The sequence below is a fragment of the Tupaia chinensis genome, unplaced genomic scaffold, assembly GCF_000334495.1.
Source record: "Tupaia chinensis unplaced genomic scaffold, TupChi_1.0 Scaffold000100_1, whole genome shotgun sequence".
NCBI lineage: Eukaryota > Metazoa > Chordata > Mammalia > Scandentia > Tupaiidae > Tupaia > Tupaia belangeri.
In genome coordinates, this window is record NW_006159564.1 from 2,260,054 (window position 1) to 2,278,648 (window position 18,595).

The window sequence follows — 18,595 nt, forward strand, 5'->3', positions numbered from 1 at the left end:
GAATTCCGTTCCTACTGATATCCTAGCTTTTTCTGCCTCAGGAAAGGTATTTTCTCTAGATACCTTTTATATCTAGAGATACAAACCTGACCTCCTTAAGCACTGCTTTTATCATAAACTCTCAAGAAGGTTATGCTTTCAAATTTGTTTTTCCATCAATGCCAAGTGAATGTGTGCCTATTTATTGAGTTGTCAGAAAAGTCATGACATATTGTTTCTATGTTTTTCTATGCAAAAATGAGTCATGAATTTTCCAACAACTCAGTATTTATTATTCAGTTAAGCTTTTCTTCTTATCAACAGATTTATGAATTTTTCGCCATTTCAGGGGTATAGTCTGCAAGCACAAAACAAAATAAAGATGGTCTTGATATAAAAGTTCAATACGGGTAGCAGTGCTCACTGAAACTACAGGTTCACTTTGACTCCATTTATTCTATAAATTATTTCATATTGTCTTTTCACAAATATAAAACTCATATTCCACAGAGTAAGTTGGACACTAAAGCAAAATGTGAGGCAATCAGGTATATTTGCTAAAAGCTGAGTTTGGTTCGCATCCTGTCTCTCTCGTCTCTATCACTTCCACAAACAAAAAGCAAGTAAATTCACTCAGGTTACTTACTGAGCCTTTCTCAAACTATGATAAGGTCCTTAATTAAGGGGAGCTATTATCTTTAGACACTAGTATCTGAATAAGAGTATCATCTAATTTAAACAAAGACACCTCACTGTTATGTAATTGCTATAAATGTTTACATTGATCATTTCTCTTTCTAAATTCTTTCTGGTACATTTCACTGAGTCTTTGATCTCATAAGATGTATCTTAGCAAATATAAATAACTGATCCTATAGAATGAACATAAAGCATCTACAGAGTTTATATAGCCATTACTACAGAACTACAACGTAGAAGCAGGGCACTTTCTATACTGCACTTCCCACCCGTAATAAATTCTTGTTCAGTCAAATTTTCAATTTGACAAGGATCTGATATCCATTCACACGTCTGAATGATGACTACACCAAAATGTTTTATCTCCAAAGGATAAAACCCTATTCCCAACAAAAATTTAGAACCTAGTTAAGAAAATAAGAAAAATGTTTTTTGTGGCAGTAAGGTAAACTCAGTTCTAAGAAATCATACCATATCTGTTTTAACATCAGAATAAAGTTGGAGGACCAGCTGTATAGCCTCGTGGTTAAAGGAGCTGGATCCCACATGGCCAGCTGCATGGTTTGAATCCCGGCCCTAGTGGCTTTAAAAACATACCAAGTGCAAGTGCACGTATGCTCCGATCTCAACAGGATAAAAAAAAAAAAAGAGAAAGAAAAAAACGGAGAAAGGACTGCAACATGACCATGCTCCACTGGAGGGTACTTTCTCCTAATTCTCTCTGGCAATTAAAAAATAAATAAAGTTGGGACCAACCACATAGCACAGTGGGTAAGCACTGGACATTAGAACTAGATCCCACATGTCTGACTGCAGTTTAACTCCCACCTCAGGGGCTTGAAAAACACTACAGGTGCGTATGCATGTGTGCCCAAAATCTTGACAAGATAAAGACGGGGAGGGGAAGAGACTACAGCATGACAGCCTCATTGGGGAGCACTTTTTCCCTCTACCTCTCCTGTCTGTCTAGTCAGCTTTCTCACTTTCCCTTTCTCTCTCTCTCTCACTCTGTCTCTCTCTGGTCAAATTAAAATAAATAAGTAAATAAGGTTAAATAAAATAATTCTTTTAAAAAAAATCCAGTCTGCCCTTCATATATACTGGATTGTAAGAAAAGACACGATCTATTTTTTCCTATCTTTTTCTATGCAAAAACACATTATGATTTTTTCGACAATCCAACAGTGTGAGGAAGACTGCAGAAAAAAAGTAAAAAGACTGATTAGGACTAGTTCCTGGACATCTTTACATGACAGGCTTAGGAATTTGGAAAAGTCAGTTTAGAACAATTTAAACCAGCCAAACATTTCTGTGTGTTCCAAACTATACCCTAAAAAGATATATACTTTATCAAAAAATAACTTTTAGAGCACACTAGATGTCAGTACAATTTTTTTTAAATGACTTTTCATTATAGCAGTCAGATGAGACAGGGGAATCAAAAATATGTTTCTAAGTAAACATAATGACTTTCAACATATCTAAAATGTCCCTTATAAAATTAATCCCAACTCTATTTTCACTTGCATCAAAAAAAAAGAAAAAGAAAAGTGTGGGGACTAGAAGATGGTGTAATGGTTACACCACTGGACTCCCATGTGGTCATCTGCACTCTGAGTCCCAGACTAGGCAGCTGGAAACTCACACTGGGCTGTATGTGCACGTGCCCAAGATCCCAAGAGGAGAATGGAAGAGAAGGGACTATGGTATGGCCATCCCCTACAGGAGGTGATCTCTCACTTTCTGTCTCTCTGTCTCTCTCTGTCTCTCTGGTAAACACATATGCTCTATGGCAAAAATATCTCCCTCTAAAGAAAAAAGAAAAAAACCTTGTCCAAGACCAAAATTTTTAAAAAATATTAACATATACTTACTGTAACACAACCTTTAGAAGCTCCTTTTACTTTACCAATATAAACAGAAGTAAATATAAAATCTAGTTGTAGATCCTTATCATTACAAGGCATAATACGGGAAATGTTTTCCATAACAGGATTATATGAACATAATTCAGATGATGCCTGAGAAGGAATAAATTATAAAATGCATATAACAGTCAATATTACATAAATACTCAAATAGTCAAATTCTTAAATTACTATTAACAAATTTGTGAAGGAGTGTATACTGTTCTTGCTGTAAAGCAATAGTTACCTAGATTATTTTTTCTGAAAAAGTATATTATTTACCTTGAGAAAATTACTCTAGCCAAATCTCAAACCAATTCTACAGACTCAAGCTCCAAAGATACATATTCCTCTATATTGAAGCCATGGTTTCAAATTTGATATACTCTAATAAGTTTTATTCACTTTTAACTTAACAGAAATACATGTAGACAACTAATTAAGTTTTAAATGAGTTTTTATATATATAATCTCTTTTAATCTATACAACTACCAAACCAGAGGGGTTTATTCTTAATTCAAAAATAAAGTTAATAGATGTTTGGATAGATTAAGTAACTTGCCTAAGGTCATGCAGTTAATAAGAAACAAAACTAACATTCAAACCCATGTTTCTGTCTTCAGGCTAAGGATTTCTTCAGCCACATAAAACTGCTTCCATTAACCAAGATAATGTTTTGCTATCACACTATGAATGAGCAATAAAGGTATATAAGTGCCTAAGAGTCATCTGTCACATCCAATCTATATGCTTAGTCTATCAGAAATGACTCTTAGTTGCCTAAAACCTCAAAAACCGTACCATTTCTACTCAAATTATATAATTCTCTGCTTTTAAGTTACAATACACTCAGGCAATATCAGTAGCAGCTGTTTTCCACAATCTCTTCTGAACTTTACACTGTTTTCAGACAACTTTTTCAAATTCCACATTTGCCTAGCCTTTGCATATTATCCCACTTTAACCCTAACATCACCAATGGACAAATAAATTGCCATTAGAACTATCAACTGATTGAGCATCCCTAATCTGAAAACCCAAAATCCAAACTGCTCCAAAATCTTAAACTTTTTGAGCACTGACATGACACCACAAGTAGAAAATTCCACACCTGATCTCACGTGCCAGTTGCAGTAAAGACACTGTACTACCAAAATATTGTATAAAATCACCTTCAGGCAGTATTAGAGGGGAATATAAAACATAAGTGAATACTGTGCTTAGACTTGGATCCCATCCCCAAGGTGTATGATGGTGTATGTACAAATATTCCAAAATCCAAAACTATCTGAAATCTGAAATACGTCTGATCCAAAGCATTTCAAATAAGGGATACTCAACCTGTATTATGCATGTGTATTCACTCCCTTCCCATCTCTACCAAATATGATAATCCTCATCTAAAACATATACAATACACAACGCCATTTACCTGCTTAATAGAATTTGTCATTCTCATCTTTTATTATTATACTATCTTCTTATCCCTAAGTAAAAAAGGGGGCATTAAATCAACTACTTGTTGCTCCAATGAGTCAAATATCTTTTGATTTTTTTTCTAGTCCTAAAATGAGAAATTGGCATAGAAATAATTTCTTATTAGGCCTCCCATTTTGTAAAGACTAACTGCCTCCTAAAATGATCAATCCATACTTCTTAAAACTTCTTTAATACCGGAAACAAGGAAGAACATGGAATTATGGTATTCTGCGTTATGTACCTTGGTAGGTCGCCACCTACTTGCTGCGTAATTATGGTCATGAATTTTGTGAAGTCTACATGAGATGTTATTTTCTTATTGATACGATCACTTCACACCACAGTGTCAATTTATTTGCCACCAAAGTAACTCTAATTTGTGTATAAGTTTAAACTCATTATCAACAATGACGCCCTTCATTTCAAATACATTTAAGTCATCAAGTAGGCTACTGATCCAATCTGGCAAGAGTGGTTACATTTCAGTGAAAAGTCAGGACAGAGCTGCTAAAGTGATCCCTGTGCAGAATACCAAATGTAAAAGAAGTATCTATGAAGCAATCAGATCATCAAACTGTTTTGATAAATCTGACCAAACTCTTTGTCATACTCTGCAAAATGGTTACATTTTTCAAAAACAAACCAACAAAATTTAACATGATTCAGCAGTACTCATTGACAATCATTTCTTAGAATAATCAGAGGCTGATAACATAAAAGAAAACTGACAATAAATTATGTGACTCTTACTGTAGACCTACATTCTTCAAAGTACCATATCAAACATGACTGGATGACACACATTTATTATTTTCTGTAAGAAGGAAAAAACAAAGGACTTTCCAAATCTGATAGGTTTTTGACACTCTATAAATGCTTCCACATGTTTCATTTAATAATCAAAATAATATTGTGAGGTAGAGGCTATTATCCTCATTTAACATTCAAAAAACTTATGTTTCAAGAAGTTAAGTGACTTGTCCAAACAGCAGAGCCAGAATTTGAACACAGGTTTGTATATCTCCAAAAGCCATGTTCTTTCTTCTGTATCATTCTGCCTTCATGGTAGGTTAGGAGAAGAAATAATTCCAAGTAACCGTAATACTTGAAGACTAGACAGATAAACACTAGAAATTGTATTTAACTCCACAAAATATTTTGATAAAATAGTCAAATGTTCAAAAAGAAGCAGCAAATAGATGGTGTACTGGTTACATCACTAGACTCCCACATGGCACATGGCTAACTATGGTTTAAGACTAGGATCTGGTGGTTTGAAATTCACACTGGGTGCATATGCACGCGTGCCCAAGATCCTAGGAGGAAGATGGAAAAGAATAGAGGAGAAGGGATTGCGGCATGACCATCCCCCTGAGGATTTCTCATTTAACCTCTCACTGCCTCTGTCTCTCTTTCTTCGGCAAGCATATATGCCCTAAGGCATAAACCTGTTTTTAAAAAAAATTAAAAAGTTTAAAAACTGGGACCAGCAGATGGCATAACAGTTACATAGCTAGACGCCCATGTAGTCGACCACAGCTCGAGCCCTGAACCCAGAGGCTTAAAACTCATACCAGGCACGTGTGTGTGCATACCCAAAATCCTGAGAGGAAAATGGAGAATTGTGGTGCAGCCATCCCCCCTCGGGGATGATTTCTCACGTTCTGTCTGTCTCTCTCTCTGTCTCTTCAGTGAATGCACACACTCTATAGCAAAAATCTCTCAAAAAAAATTTTTAAAACAGAAAAAAATTCAAGTCATAGAATAGTTAGACTGAAAAATATAAATAAGCAAAAAAAAAAGTATAATCCTTTCATTTCAAAATGAATACAATTACACATTTCACTCAAACTAAAATGAAAGTTGTCTCGAAATCTAAACTAAGAAAATTTTAACTGTGATTACATCTTACTTCATAAAACAAGTAAAAGTAATTAGCCAATAGTATACATTTCACTGTTAATCTGTGAAAAGGTAAGAATAAACTACCTGGGCAGATTCACAGGTAACCACTGGTAGCTCTGACAATGCTGATTCAGAAGTACTCTCATTTTTATTAGTGATCTCATGGTCTTCCTTAGCTTGTAATTTTAAATTTTCTGTACTTCTACGTTCAACAGGTCCTTCTTCATCACTGGAAACAATTACTAAAAAGGAAAAATGTATTTTAAGTGTGTCACAATAACTGCATATTAAAAAGAGAGCTTTCTAATCATTCAATATATCTTTAATAATACCACTAAATTTATCATCAAAACTTTTTCAATTTAGAAACTGTCCTTTCACTACCTGATTTACGCTAGTTATATAAAATGTGTCCACAGTGATGTCACAGATAGCTTATCACCTTAGCAAAAACTGTGTTCAATAGGAGAAAAAAAAAAAAACAAAGGAAAGCAAAGAAAATTGAGTGCATTTATAATCCTATGACTTACTTGGTTCAGCTGAGATTAATGATTGGTTCCCTTCACTGTGTCCACTTACAACGGGTTTTTCTATCATATTCAATTCATTCTCACCCTTGTCTGCCAGGGAAGAAACTCCCACAGTATCATTGGAAACAGAGCTCTGGAAAGCTTCAGGGGTTGAAGAGATGGAGGCACTTTGGGGGGCATCACTCAAAGACAAATCCTGACTATTAAGTGGGGACAGTTTGGTAAAATCGCTTTCCATTGGTTTAGGTACCATTTCTTCAGGCAGTGTTGGGTCTTGATAATAGTTTTCACTTGACTTTTCAAATTCAACAGATACTGTTGGACCATTTTCTTGTTCTTCCTGAACATAAATAAGTGCATAGACAAATTAGTATTTTTCAAATTTGGATTGCTAAAGGCACTTTTTAAAGGTTTAACCACCTACAGCGTAATACAAAAGTAAAAACTTGTATCATTTCTGTATCTACCTGGATATATAAAAGTACACAATTTTACTCTATTAGACTTGCCAGGGTCTCCCAAGTATAAATACATAGGGCTTCATCTGATCATTCTGATGTCTACACAACTTTTTAATTGTTGAAATAGGGAGACTCCTCTTTTTACAAGAAGTTTCCCATGATCTAAGTCAAATTTAAATGAGAAGGGAACCAGCAGTTAGCGTAATGGCTATGTCGCTGGACTCCCACGTAGTCGACCGCGGTTCGTGTCCCGGACCCGGTGGCTTAAAACTCACGCTGTGCACGTGTGCGTGCGTGCCCAAGATCCCGAGAGGAGAATGGAGGAGAAGGGATTGCAGCGTGACCATCCCCCCTGGGGGGTGATTTCTCGCTTTCTGTCTCTATGTCTCTCTCTGTCTGTCTGGCGAGCGCACGCGCCCTACAGTGAAAATCTCTCAAAAAAAAAAAAAATTTAAATGAGAGGATTTTTTTTAACATTGCTATTTTGCAAATGGAACAAGACTATGTGACCAACTAACTAGTAACAAAAGCAAATATTTTAAATTTAGGAAAATGATATGAAAAATTATGAGACTCAATTATTCCTTTTAACATCATTATTACTATAAAAGTCTAAATAATGTTTACAATTATAATCCAAAGGCACTATAAAGTCCTGAAATGTCTTGTGAATCAAAATAAAATAGCTGTCTTACAGTTTTACTGTTTTTCTTGCTAACTATTTAAGTCTTTGAAAATAAGTAATGTATATATTAGTATGGTAATTCTTTACTTAAAAAAGATTCTCTAAACTATGAACAAACTGAAGCTTAAAGAATTTGCTAAGTAGGGACCAGCAATTGGCATAACGGCTATGTCATTGGACTCCCACATAGTTGACCATGGTTCGAGTCCTGGACCCAGTGGCTTAAACTTATGCTAGACACATGTGCGTACGTGCCCAAGATCCCGAGAGGAGAATGGAGGAGAAGAGACTGCAGCATGGCCAACTCTCCTGGGGGATGATTTCTCACTTTCTGTCTCTCTGGAGAACGCATGCGCCCTATAGCAAAAACCTCTCAAAAAAAAAAAAAAAAAGAATTTGCTTAAAAAAATTGCTACCAAAAAAAAAAAAAAAAGAAAAAGAAAGAAAGAAAGAAACATGATAAAAATTTTCCAGAGAAAATGAAAAAGCAAGTGACTGCAGGGTATGAATAGTATTTGGCTAAAAAAGTCTAAAGAATGTACACCAAGGTATTAAAAAAGGAATGATATTGGAGAAGGAGCAACTTTAACTTTTCAGGTCATTCATAATACATTTGTTTCAATAACTCTGTATTACTAAAAAAAGTTACATTTAAAATATTTTCATTTAAAACAATGCTAATAGGTAACCAAACCAGAGAACGGATGAACGAGAGGGAGGGAGGGAGGGAGGGAGGAAGGAAAGAAAGGAAGGAAGGGGGAGGGAGAGAGGGAGGGAGGGAGAGATGAATCTGATAACAAAAGGAGTAAGCTAGGAGAACACTGAATTCACAACTAAAAATTCATTTAACTCTGCCTGGCCCCAAACATCTCAGGGTTATCATAGCACAGAATTATTTTCCATCGCATGTAAACACCTCTACTTACTGTCTGTTCTGTAGCCTTATCCAAAGAAGTAGAATGAGGAGAATCAGGTAAATTATTTCTAGGCCTTTTCTTTGTCTTCCTGGAAATCTGAGCAGGTTTCATTTTTGAATCAGAACATGTTACATTTTTGCTTCTGCTCTTCTCTTGATCACAACCTGCACTTCCACTGTTAAGATCTTTAAAAACAATAAGGCATAAATATGGCCAAAAAGAGAAAAAGAAATTGCTTTTTTTCTTTCTTTCTTTTAGGGAAGGTCAAAAAAAAAATCACCAAAATTGCTCTACTACTTTCAAAGTTCATTAAAACAGAAGTCCATTGTTAAATTCTCACAATGACACTGGATAGATGTAAAGGTACACCCTATTTGAACCTATTCACACAAAGTTCTTCAGACAATAGATATAAGATGAGGAAAATACATAAAACAGTATCCTTTTTGAGAGTAACCAAAGGAACCAAACTATGTTTTCCCATTTGCCATAATGCATTTAAGTGTAATACCTAAAAGATCTTAATAAAATTTGGAAATTCAAGTAATAAAGTTTTGATAATTCATTGTGATTTTATAAACTACTAGGTTGTCAGGAAAGTCATGACATGTTTTTCTATGCCAAAATGCATCATGACTTTTTCAACAACGCAACAGCTGTCTTTTTCAAATGTAAGTTACATATGCACATAATTTTTAAGTGGAAATGGACTATGATTGAAGAATATTGATCACTGCTTTTTAAAAAGGAACCAAAATATTTTTAAATAGCAGCTGACTGTGTGGTATATGATCATTCACAAGGCTATCTACTAATTCTCTTCTCTTTAATAATCAAGACCCTGTCATCATGTCTTCAAGAAATCTGTGACTCTATACAGAAGGAAATGCTTTTTTTTTAAGTAAACAAGTTATTTTGAAGCCATTGCCAATCATTACTAAAAATAAATATCATGTCAGTTATCAAATATGTGTACTTTTCAAAAATACCTTCCAAAAGGTCTGCCTAAGCAACTGAAAGTTATCCTAAATTACTTCGTGTTCTTAATCTGTATTATACAAATACCAACTCAAAGCTTATAAATTCCAAGTCACAAAATAGCTTCCTGAATTTACAACTTAAAATTCATTTAACTCTGTCTGGCCTGACCTCTCCATTCATTGACACTTTTTCAACACCACACACCTCTTCAAAAAGATTCTAAATTATTCTAGCTTGAAGGATTCCTAATGACATTCATAATTATGCCTTGGTCATTACTTAAAAGCATTAGGACTGACTGAAGGGGAAAATTCTAAAACAGGAAGCCGCCTTTAATTTCTAAAGAAAATATTCGCTCCCTGGAAAAAATAAACTCTTCTCAAATTACCAACATAGTATTTAGAAAAGCACATTATATTTTATTTATATTTTAAGCTGTACATGTAGTCAAATAAATTTTCTAAATATAAATACTATATGAAATTATAATTTCTAAACATAAGTACTACAGTAAAAAGACTGACAAGAGAAGGAGGCTTGAGGAAAAATTCCATTATATAGAAGTTTTCCTTTAAATAATTTAAAATTTGTTTATCAGATGAGCCTATCTCATAGGAAACAGGAATAATTTTATTATATAGAGCTAGACATTATAAAATTAGGATTCTACCTGTATAATATATACAATTCAGCCTATAAGTATTAAGAGTATATACATTTTTTCTTTAGTTTGATATTTTTATTAGTATTTTAGTAAAGACATTCATCTCAGTCGTTTTTCTCTCCCACCTTGACCTTAGGTTAATATTTCATTTGGGTCAAGAAAAGAATGTAGGAGAGGGATGTTATTTTAACACACAATAAAATGGACAAAGATGGATAGTTTGCCTACAGAAAAGTTAAAGTTAAATACATGTATCTTGATATAATTAAATCATGAAAGAACTAATAGTTCTATATACATTTCCATTGTTTTACTTGGGGCTTATTCTAAACTTAAAGGCAAGTGAACAAAGTGTTAGGAATATACACAGGCTGCTTCTCTGGATTTATTACCCATTTAAAAAGCTCAGTGAGTAGTTACCACCAATGTAATAGTCTGAAGCTGCCTCCAAATTTAACATTGCAGGAGTTTTCAGGGAAATCATTACACACTGTGTGTTTTAGTCTGCGACCATGCTTTTAGAGATGCATATAACTGTCACGTTAAAAACAAAATTCATATACAATAGAAAAATACAAAACAAAAGCCCTACGATACAAAAATCTCACAAGTATATGTGGTGAGAGATTCCATAAAATATGTTTGAAGATACATTTTCTTTTCATTTTCAGTACCTAAAGTGAGAGGCCACTGGTTAATACATACATATGTAAAATAAGCCATATAACTGTACTAGTACGAAATCCTGTACTAAATTCAGTTCAAATTGGATTTCGGAAGTTAGTAACTTAAAATACTTAAACAAAGTCACAGAAAGTACAACTTGTTTCCATCTTCATACAATGTTAAATTTTCTTTCCGGAGTTTATAACTTTTTTTTTCTTTTTCTTTTTTGGAGGGGTTTTTGCTATAGGACGCATCCGCTCGCCAGAAAGACAAAGAGAGATAGAGAGACAGAAAGCGAGAAATCACTCCCCAGGAGGGATAGCCACACTGCAATCCCTTCTCCTCCATTCTCCTCTCAGGATCTTGAGCACGCACACACACACACCCAGCTTGAGTTTAAGCCACCAGGTCCAGGACTCAAAACGCGGTTGACTACATGGGAGTCCAGCGACATAGCCATTATACTAACTGCTGGTCCCTGGTGTTTATACCTTTTAAAAAACAAAAACATAGCCAAATACTTAAACAATACATATGTACATGAAAATTTTTGGTGGTGGTTTGTATTGTAAAAGAAACAGCTTCCTTACTAACTTATAAAATTTAAAAGATGATGTCTTCATTACATGATGACAGTATTAAGTGACTTAAACAGAAATTTTGTCTTACAAAGTCATAGGACTTTCTCCAAATAATATCCTCAAAAACTTTTGGCTAGTTCTTGAATACATAAAAGTCTTTGGCCTACTACCTATACTTGAGATTTTCTTTTCTTAGCATCATAGTCAGTAATCACAAGACGGCTGCTGCCGAACATCGGCTGATAATTAACTCTGTTTACTGGAGCTGTTTCCCAAAACTGCACTCCCTGAAGTTGCCAAAAAACTGCTTACATCAATCAAACAATTGTTGAACTGTATCGATGATTAATAGACCTGCCCTTAATCAAATCCTAAATTAAATTTATGATCCCTATTGTTAAAACTTGATGAATTAATAATTAAAACACGTAGCCCCTCATCCGTTTACTTGCATGTATGTATCACATTTTCAATGAAAAGACATGATGATTCCTAGCAGTTGTCACTCTTCAGAGAGCGACCTCTGAGAGTGTCCAACTCAGGACGTGCACAAAAAAGGCACCGAGGCCTCAGTCTTTCCTTCTAGCGCTACCTCCATCGGGTCAACCCACGCCCGCCGAGGCTGGACCCCGGCAGCCCCTGAAGGTATTACCTTCACAAATGAATATAATATTTGTTTAAAATTTTTTGAGAGGTTTTTGCTATAGGGCGTGTGCGCTCGCCAGAAAGTCAGAGAGAGAGAGACAGAAAGTGAGAAATCACCTCCCCCCCCAGGGGAGGGTGGCCATGCCACAATCCCTTCTCCTCCACTCTCCTCTAGGGATCTTAGGCTCGCACGCATATGCACCCCACGTGAGTTTAAGTCACTGGGTCCGGGACTTGAGCTGCGGTTGACTACATGGGAGTCCAGTGACATAGCCATTATGCTAACTGATAGTCCCAATATTTGTTTAAATTTTGATAAAGTTTTTTATCTTATGAGAGGGACAAAAATGAGAAAAGAAATCAAATCATTAACCCTGCATTCAAAAAGGTATAAAGATTTTTCTGAAGTCTGGGGTGTATTTACCTTCAAATTTGCTAATAAATGGTTTGTTTTGGCATTCTCCTAGAGTCATGAGAAACTTTTTTTAAGGGAGAAATTCTAATGAATAGATGATGTATTTCTTGGTAGGACAATGGAGTGAAAAGCTAATAATAAAAATTCAGTAGTAATAGCAATATCCATGGAAACAACAGAAAAAATAGCTAAACTAACATTATAACTTATCTTTAATCTTAGTCTCCACAAAAGAAAAGAAAAAGAAACAATGTTCTAATTTAACTTTTGGGAGTAAAAAATAAAGATCAAGAAATGTGTACTGGGATTAGCAGGTGGCATGGTGTTTGAGTACTGTACTCCCACATGGTCAGCCATGATTCAAGTCCTAGACCTGGTGGCTTGAAATTCACTCAACGTAGGTGCACACTTGCCCAAAAATTACAGGAGGAGAATGGAGGAAAAGGGATTGCAGTGTGACCATCACCCCTGGGGGGGGTGACTTCTTACTTTCCCTCTCACTGTCTGTCCCTGTCTGTCTCTGGTGAGCACGTATGCCTTATGGCAAAATACCTTTTAAAAAAAAATTTTTTTTTAAAGGGCCAGCAGGTAGCGTGTTGGCTGAAGTGCCAGACTGACATAGCTGACTGCCATGGTTCAAGCCCCAGACTGGCAGCTTGTTTTCTCTCTTTCTCTCTCTTTTTTCTCTGTCTCTCTCTGGTCAAATTAAAAATGTTAATAATAACAAACTGAATTAAATAAACAAATCATTCTTTTTAGCAAAAAAAATGCACTATTTTATATAAATGGTAGGTTTAGCAATTTTCTTTTCTGTTGCTAAATAATCTCCCTTTTAATGTTATATATGCTTCCAATGTAAAATGAAATACAGTTATTTATTCTTAAGTTTAAAATTACTGAAAATGCAATAAGCAATAATTCAAATTCCAACAGAGTTCTAAGGTTCACAAACCTTTAGTCTGGGTATCAGACATTACAGGAGAAATCCCATCGGCATCTCTTCGCTTTTCTTTAGAATGTGCAGCCCGCTTTGCAGAATTGTTTTCTGCTGTCTTACTTGGTTGTGAACCCCTGCAAAACAGAATTATAGTATACTTGATTCTAATAAATCCCCATGAATTTATAAGCCCAAATTAGCAGATATTCCTGTAAGAATCCAGTAAATTCAAAATACATTCCCACATGGCAGACTATACGTCCTAGACAGTGAAAAAAATACTTAACTCAGATCTGAAAAGTAAGTCAGAATCCCTGTTCTACCTTTAAATTTCCCACGCATCTCTGGAGGGGATTAAAAAAAAAGGTATCAACACAGCAGGATTGAGCACATGCAAAATGAGCAAAAGAAATACTACACAAGTACTAAGTCAAAGAGTTTCAAAAAGTGAAATGTCAAGAATATAAATATCCTGATATGCAAACCTACATGTAATCAAACAATTATAAGCCAAAGCTAATTGTTAGTATATTCAAACAAAGTTCACATATCAAAATGTTAAGTACAAAATAAAGTATGTCTAGAGTAAGGTAATAAATTTTACCTAGAAAAAAAATAATTTAAAATCTTAAGTACAAATTAAATACTTAAAATACAAGATTTAAAATAGAAGTCTTTGAATGATAAGCCCAGTGTCATCACTAATAAAAATTTAGACACTCAAAATATATAAGTGCACATATATAAAAATATGAAATTTTTCCTGGGCTGGCAGGATTCACCCCTATTTGGATAACTCTACAGAGGGATGTAATAGAATAAGAAAGAACAGTGTAAAAGAGATCTCAACTTTCTATAATATTTCTTTTAAACAATAAATCTAGGGACTAGTAGGTGGCATATTGGTTAAGGCACTGAATTCTCACATAACTTACCAAAGTTCAAATCCCAGATCCAGCAGCCTGAAAATCATGCTGGGCAAATGTGCAATGCATGCCCAAAATCTCGAGAGGAAAATAGAGAAGGGTCTGCATGCGGCATGGCCATCCTCCTTGGGGGGTGCTTTCTACCTCTCTGTCTCTGTCTGTCTGGCGAGCACACATGCCTTATGGCTAAATAAATAAATAAATAAATTTAACGTGCTGGGTACATATCCAAAATTCCAAAGAAATGGAGAAATGGAGGCAAAGGGATTGTGGCATGACCTTTCTCCATGGGGGTGTTTTCTAACTCTCCTCTCTGTCTCTCTTTCTCTCTCTCTGGAGAGCAGACATGCTCTCTAGCAAAATAAAAACATAAGGGAAACAAAAATAATTTACTGAGAAATTAAGTAAAGAATTAAAGAAAAAATATAGTCAGATCTGACTATATATATGGTAAAGGTTTATACATGATAGAGTAACAAAATAAACAGGAAATTAAACCCAAAATTCATCGAATAAGTTAACAGAAGAGACACACAGGGCTTCCAGTTCCCAGTTCACTCTAAAAAGTGCTTAGAAAGTGTCACTCAGTCCAAACTAGCAAAATGGCTAACTCAGGCTAGGGGTGAGTCGCAGATGGCACCAAAACCGTCTCTTTCTCTGTAGAAGAAAGACCTGGAATTTGGGCCAGCAAGTGACGTGGTGGTTAAGGGCGCTGGATTCCCATGTGACCAACCACAGCTCAAGTGCCAGACCAGGCGGCTTGCTTTCTCCCTCCTTCTCTCTCCCTCTCTCTCTGTGTCCCTCTTTGGTGAATAAAAGACAAGACAAGACAAGACAAGACAAGACAAGACAAGACAAGACAAGACAGGAAAGGGAAGGAAAGGAAAAGAAAGTTAAATAAAATAATTCTTAAAAATAAAAATTTAAAAAAAGAGAGACATGGAATAAATAACAAGTAGAAGAAATGAGCAAACAAAACACTGAAAGAGAAATGACTAATGAATTTGATGGGCTCCCTAGAAAACTGGAAATGGAAAAGGAAGCATTTCTGAGCTTAAATTTATTTTATACTAAAAGAAAGGTTCAGGGACCAGCGTTGGCGAAATGACTATATCGCTGGACTCGCATGTAGTTGACTGCGGGTCGAGTCCCTAACCCGGTGGCTTAAACTCACAGTGGGTACATGTGTGTGTGTGCCCAAGATCCCAAAAGGAGAATGGAGAAGAAGGGATTGTGGCATGGCCATTCCCCCTGGAGGGTGATTTCTCTTTTTCTGTCTCTGTTTCTCTCTGTCTTTCTGGCAAGTGCACGCATCCTACAGGGAAAAAAAAAGAGAGAGAGAGAGAGAGAGAGAGAGAGAAAGAAAGAAAGAGCAAAGAGGAAAGAAAAAACTTTAAAAAAAAAAAGAATATTAATGAATTTGAGAAGAACTACAAAATATGTAACATAAGAAAATGGTAATACCATAAGAAGAAAAAGAGAGGAAAAAAACAAAGAAATATCTGAAACAATAATGCCTAAAAATTTCCCCAAATTAATGTTACACACCAAACCACAGACCAGTAGTTCAGAGAACACATAAAAAGATAAATATCTCAAAATGAAACCTAAGAATATCATCTTAACTTTCAAAAAAGGAAAAATAGTCAAATTTTTTTTTTTTTAAATCTTCAGGGCCAGTCAAGCAGCATGGTGGTTAAGGTGGTTGGATCCCAAATGACTGACTGCATGGTTCAAGTTCCGGACTCAGTGCCTTGAAAAACACTCTGGGTACATGTGCATGCATGCCCCAAATCCCAGGAGGATGGTGAAAGAGAAGGGACTGTGGCATGGTCATCCCTCTGGTGGGTGAGGGTGCTTTCATCTCCCTCCACTCCATCCTGTTTCTCTTCAACGAGCACATGCACCCTACAGCAACTTTTTTTAAAAATTTTCACAGTCAGTCCATAGTGCAGTGGATAGGCACTAGGCAGAAGAAGCTGGATGCCATATGGCCAACCAGGGTTCAAATCTCAGCACCATCAGCTTCACATCAGGTGCATGCATGCATACCTCAAATCCCAGCAAGATGAAGAACTGAGAGGAAAAACTGCAACATGACCAGGCCCCATTATAGGGTTCTCTCTCTCTCTCTCTCTCTCTCTCTCTCTCTCTCTCTCATGCACATGTGCCCTATGCTATTCAAAAAACAAAAAGTTGGGGATGGCAGGTGGCATCTTGGTTAAGAGCACTGGACTCCCACATGGCTGACCATGGTTCAAGTCCCAGACCTGAAGGCTCACTTTCTCGCTTTCAAAAAAAATCTCTCTCTCTCTCTCTCTCTCTCTCTCTCTCTCTTTCTCTCTCTCTCTGTCCCTCTCTGGTAAAATGAAAATAAATAATGTTAAATAAAATAATCCTTTAAAAATATAAATAAATAAATAAATAAAAGTTAAGCCATACACACTCAGAGAACCTCCCCCCCAGGGCAGGGAGGGGAAATCCTAACTATAGAGCAACGAAGATAAGAATTATAACTGGCTTGAGGTCAGCAAGTGGTAACACTGGACTCCCACATGGCCAACCACAGTTCAACTCCTGCACCTGGAGTCTTGCTTTCTCACTTTTCCTTTATCTTTTTCTCTCTCTCTTTCTCTCTATTGTCAAATTTTAAAATAACAATAATAATCAAAATTAAATAAACAATTTTTTAAATAAATAATTATATCTGACTTCTCATAAACCAAGCAAACAATTAGAGAGTGGAAGGAAACCTTTAAAGAGTTAAAGAGAAAAAAAGCTACCAACCTAGCATTCTATCCATGCAAAATAATCCTTCAAAACTTTAGCAGAAATAAAGACAAACAAAAAAAGAAATATAGGAAACTGCTGCCAGTAGACAAGCACTGCAAAAAACGTTTATCTTCCTTCAGAGAGAAGGCAGTGATAAGGTGACAAACTCAGATCTACAGAAACAAGAGAATCAAAGAGGGAATAATTGAAGGTAAAATAAACAATTAGATTTTCTTATTATTGAACTGTAAATGTCTGTACTAGAAGAGAAGAAAAAATCTGTGCCAGCTGGAGACATGGTAGTTAGGGTGGCTGAATACTAACATAGCTGACTGCACAGTTCGAGTCTCAGACCCAGCAGCTTAAAAAACATACCAGGCACGTGTGCGTGTCTGCCTAAAATCCTGACAGAAGAACAAGAAGGGACTGTGGCGTGGCCAAACCCTCTGGGGGGTGCTTTTTTACTTCCCCTCTCTCTGTCTCTCCCCAGAGAGCACAGACATCCAACCAGAGATTTTTTAAAAAGAAGAGAAAAAATATCTAAAATAAGAATCTAAGATTGTACCTCATGAAACCAGAAAAAGAAAAGTAAATCAATTCCAGAGTAAGCAAAAGACAAGAAACCTTAGAGCAGAAATCAATGAAATTGAAATGGGAAAGCAATAAAAAATAAAAAAAAAAATTAAAAAGAAACAAAAGCCCTGTTTTCTGAAGAAGAAAAAAAAGAGTAAAATCAATAGGGCTCATGAATTCTGCAAACTAGTCATTTGGGGGGAACAGAAATCAAGACTTCCCACTGATAATTTGGCTTCCAGCACACAAAACTCACGTGGTAGGAAGACCCCTTCCAGGCCTCCTGTCTCTGTACCTGTCTTTGTCTCTCTCTACCTCTGTCTGGGTCTCTGTCTCATCTTTTTTTTTTTTCAATTTTTGCTTTTTAGAATTTTGTGCAGCGCGCTTGCACACCGCGCGGTTTTCCAATTTTTGTTTGTTTGGTTTTTTTTACTGAAATTTTTTAAAACATTAATTTTTTAAGTAGTATTGAGAAGTTTTATCTTCTTTTTTTTTCTTCTCTTTTTCTTGTTTTATTTTGCTGTTGTTACTGTTATTTCTCTCTTTCTGTTTCCTTTTCTGCAAGCTCCTCAACACTCAGATTGAACTTCCAAGTTTGGGAAGAAACTGACCATCAACCAGATGACTAGAAATCACTGCAGGACCACACGAAATATGGGAAAGCAGGAAAATACCTCTGCTCCAAGGGAAAAGGATAACTCGTCTTCATCCACACACAGTTCATGGGAATTCATGGAAATGTCTGATAAAGAATTCAGAACATTCATAATGGCAAAACTAACAGAGATGGAAGAGAAGAGAGACAATGAACTGTTGAAGAAGAAGGAGAAAGAAGTTGTTGAGTTCCAGGAGGTGAGGAAATTCATGCAAGA

At 35.8% G+C, this 18,595-nt stretch overlaps 1 protein-coding gene across 12 annotated transcripts in view; it reads right to left on the bottom strand.

Moving 5' to 3' along the window:
• The window catches only part of SENP7 (SUMO specific peptidase 7), a 158,476-nt gene that overhangs the window by 40,348 nt on the left and 99,533 nt on the right, over nt 1-18,595 (bottom strand). For 11 of the 12 annotated variants that reach the window (XM_027769978.1, XM_027769982.1, XM_027769981.1 and 8 more), the window contains 5 exons: nt 13,468-13,586; nt 8,573-8,748; nt 6,501-6,840; nt 6,055-6,212; nt 2,553-2,699 (listed from right to left, as the gene is read on the bottom strand). In XM_027769978.1, coding sequence (XP_027625779.1) covers nt 2,553-2,699; nt 6,055-6,212; nt 6,501-6,840; nt 8,573-8,748; nt 13,468-13,586 — 940 coding nt within the window. The remainder of the gene's footprint in view (nt 1-2,552; nt 2,700-6,054; nt 6,213-6,500; nt 6,841-8,572; nt 8,749-13,467; nt 13,587-18,595) is intronic. The other variant, XM_027769979.1, reaches the window with a different exon arrangement.